General features: G+C 51.2%; 1 protein-coding gene across 2 annotated transcripts in view; it reads left to right on the top strand.

The window, feature by feature from the left end:
- The window catches only part of kiaa0586 (KIAA0586 ortholog), an 88226-nt gene that overhangs the window by 24042 nt on the left and 61914 nt on the right, over positions 1-2270 (top strand). For both annotated transcript variants that reach the window (XM_046062667.1, XM_046062669.1), the window contains exons 13-14: positions 689-876; positions 978-1102. In XM_046062667.1, coding sequence (XP_045918623.1) covers positions 689-876; positions 978-1102 — 313 coding nt within the window. The remainder of the gene's footprint in view (positions 1-688; positions 877-977; positions 1103-2270) is intronic.

The raw sequence follows: 2270 nt of genomic DNA, 5'->3' as shown, positions 1-2270 counted from the left end.
CTTCCTTCCTTTCCTCCTCCCTCCTTCCTTCCTTCCTTTCCTCCTTCCTTCCTTCCTTCCTTTCCTCCTTCCTTCCTTCCTTCCTTCCTTCCTTCCTTCCTTTCCTCCTCCTTCTTCCTCTCCTTCCTTCCTTTCCTCCTCCTCCTCCTCCTTCTTCCTCTCCTTCCTTCCTTTCCTCCTCCTCCTCCTCCTCCTCCTTCTTCCTTCCTTCCTTCCTTCCTTCCTTCCTTCCTTTCTTCCTTTCCTCCTCCTCCTTCTTCCTCTCCTTCCTTCCTTTCCTCCTCCTCCTTCTTCCTCTCCTCCTCCTCCTTCCTCTCCTCCTCCTCCTCCTTCTTCCTCTCCTCCTCCTCCTCCTCCTCCTCCTCCTCCTCCCCTTCCTTCCTTTCCTCCTCCTTCCTTCCTTCCTTCCTTCCTTTCCTCCTCCTTCCTTCCTTCCCTCCTTCCTTCCTTCCTTTCCTCCTTCCTTCCTTCCTTCCTTCCTTTCCTCCTCCTCCTTCTTCCTCTCCTTCCTTCCTTTCCTCCTCCTTCTTCCTCTCCTTCCTTCCTTTCCTCCTTCCTCTCCTCCTCCTCCTCCTCGGTTTTGAGGTCATGCTTCAGTCAGTTTGGGTCGTTTACTGATTTCCGTCTGATCCAAACATGTGAAGTCGTTCTTCTGCAGCGCCTTTCTCCCGTCTGTCCTCTCTCTCAGCAGGAGGAGGTGAGTGTGGTCGGGGAGGAGGCGGTGGAGTTGGATGGAGGTCCGTCTCCCCCTCCGGTCCTGTATCAGGGTCCGGTCTTCCCTCCCCAGGCCCGCTCTGCCCTCCCTGCCCAGGATCAGGCCTCCGTCCTGGGCCTCGACCTGCGAAGAGACGCCCTGGAGAACCGGCTGGTGGAATGGTGAGAAACCGGTCTCAACTAGACCAAACCGGACTGAACCGGACTCAACTGGACTGAGCTGGATCCTGGTGGCCCTGACAGTTTGTTGGTTTTGTGTTCAGGGTGGAGCAGCAGCTGATGTCCAGGATGATCTCGGAGATGTGCCGCCCCCCTCCATCTGACCCCGCCCAGAACGACTCCACTGACCGATCAGAGCCCGAGGAGCGAAGCGTCACCTCAGACATCGGTGAGCACAGAGTCTGACGGACCAATCAGAACAGATTTGATCATAGCGATCGCTCATTGGTCCGAACAGCTCATGTTAAAGCACCAGGCTGCTTTTCTTCTGTACACCTGTCGTCTGTCTGACTTCCTGTCTGTGGCTCTCAGCCCCGAGTCACCTGACTCACCTGAACACACAGAGGTTTACCTGTCTGTGTGTGTGTGTGTGTGTGTGTCTGTGTGTGTGTGTGTTCGTGTGTCTGTGTGTCTGTGTGTTCATGTGTCTGTGTGTGTGTTCATGTGTCTGTGTGTGTGTTCATGTGTCTGTGTGTGTGTTCATGTGTTCATGTGTCTGTGTGTTCATGTGTCTGTGTGTGTGTGTCTGTGTGTTCATGTGTCTGTGTGTGTGTTCATGTGTCTGTGTGTGTGTTCATGTGTCTGTGTGTGTGTGTGTGTGTGTTCATGTGTCTGTGTGTGTGTTCATGTGTTCATGTGTCTGTGTGTGTGTTCATGTGTGTTCATGTGTCTGTGTGTGTGTTCATGTGTGTTCATGTGTCTGTGTGTGTGTTCATGTGTCTGTGTGTGTGTTCATGTGTGTTCATGTGTCTGTGTGTGTGTTCATGTGTTCATGTGTCTGTGTGTGTGTTCATGTGTCTGTGTGTGTGTTCATGTGTCTGTGTGTGTGTTCATGTGTCTGTGTGTGTGTTCATGTGTTCATGTGTCTGTGTGTTCATGTGTCTGTGTGTGTGTGTCTGTGTGTTCATGTGTCTGTGTGTGTGTTCATGTGTCTGTGTGTGTGTTCATGTGTCTGTGTGTGTGTTCATGTGTTCATGTGTCTGTGTGTTCATGTGTCTGTGTGTGTGTGTCTGTGTGTTCATGTGTCTGTGTGTGTGTTCATGTGTCTGTGTGTGTGTTCATGTGTCTGTGTGTGTGTTCATGTGTTCATGTGTCTGTGTGTTCATGTGTCTGTGTGTGTGTGTCTGTGTGTTCATGTGTCTGTGTGTGTGTTCATGTGTCTGTGTGTGTGTTCATGTGTCTGTGTGTGTGTGTGTGTCTGTGTGTGTGTGTGTGTGTGTTCATGTGTCTGTGTGTGTGTTCATGTGTGTTCATGTGTCTGTGTGTGTGTTCATGTGTCTGTGTGTGTGTTCATGTGTGTTCATGTGTCTGTGTGTGTGTTCATGTGTTCATGTGTC

Source organism: Micropterus dolomieu, linkage group LG11 (assembly GCF_021292245.1).
Source record: "Micropterus dolomieu isolate WLL.071019.BEF.003 ecotype Adirondacks linkage group LG11, ASM2129224v1, whole genome shotgun sequence".
Classification (NCBI taxonomy): Eukaryota; Metazoa; Chordata; class Actinopteri; order Centrarchiformes; family Centrarchidae; genus Micropterus; species Micropterus dolomieu.
Note: the sequence above shows the minus strand (reverse complement) of the source record. Positions and strands in the feature narration are given on the sequence as shown.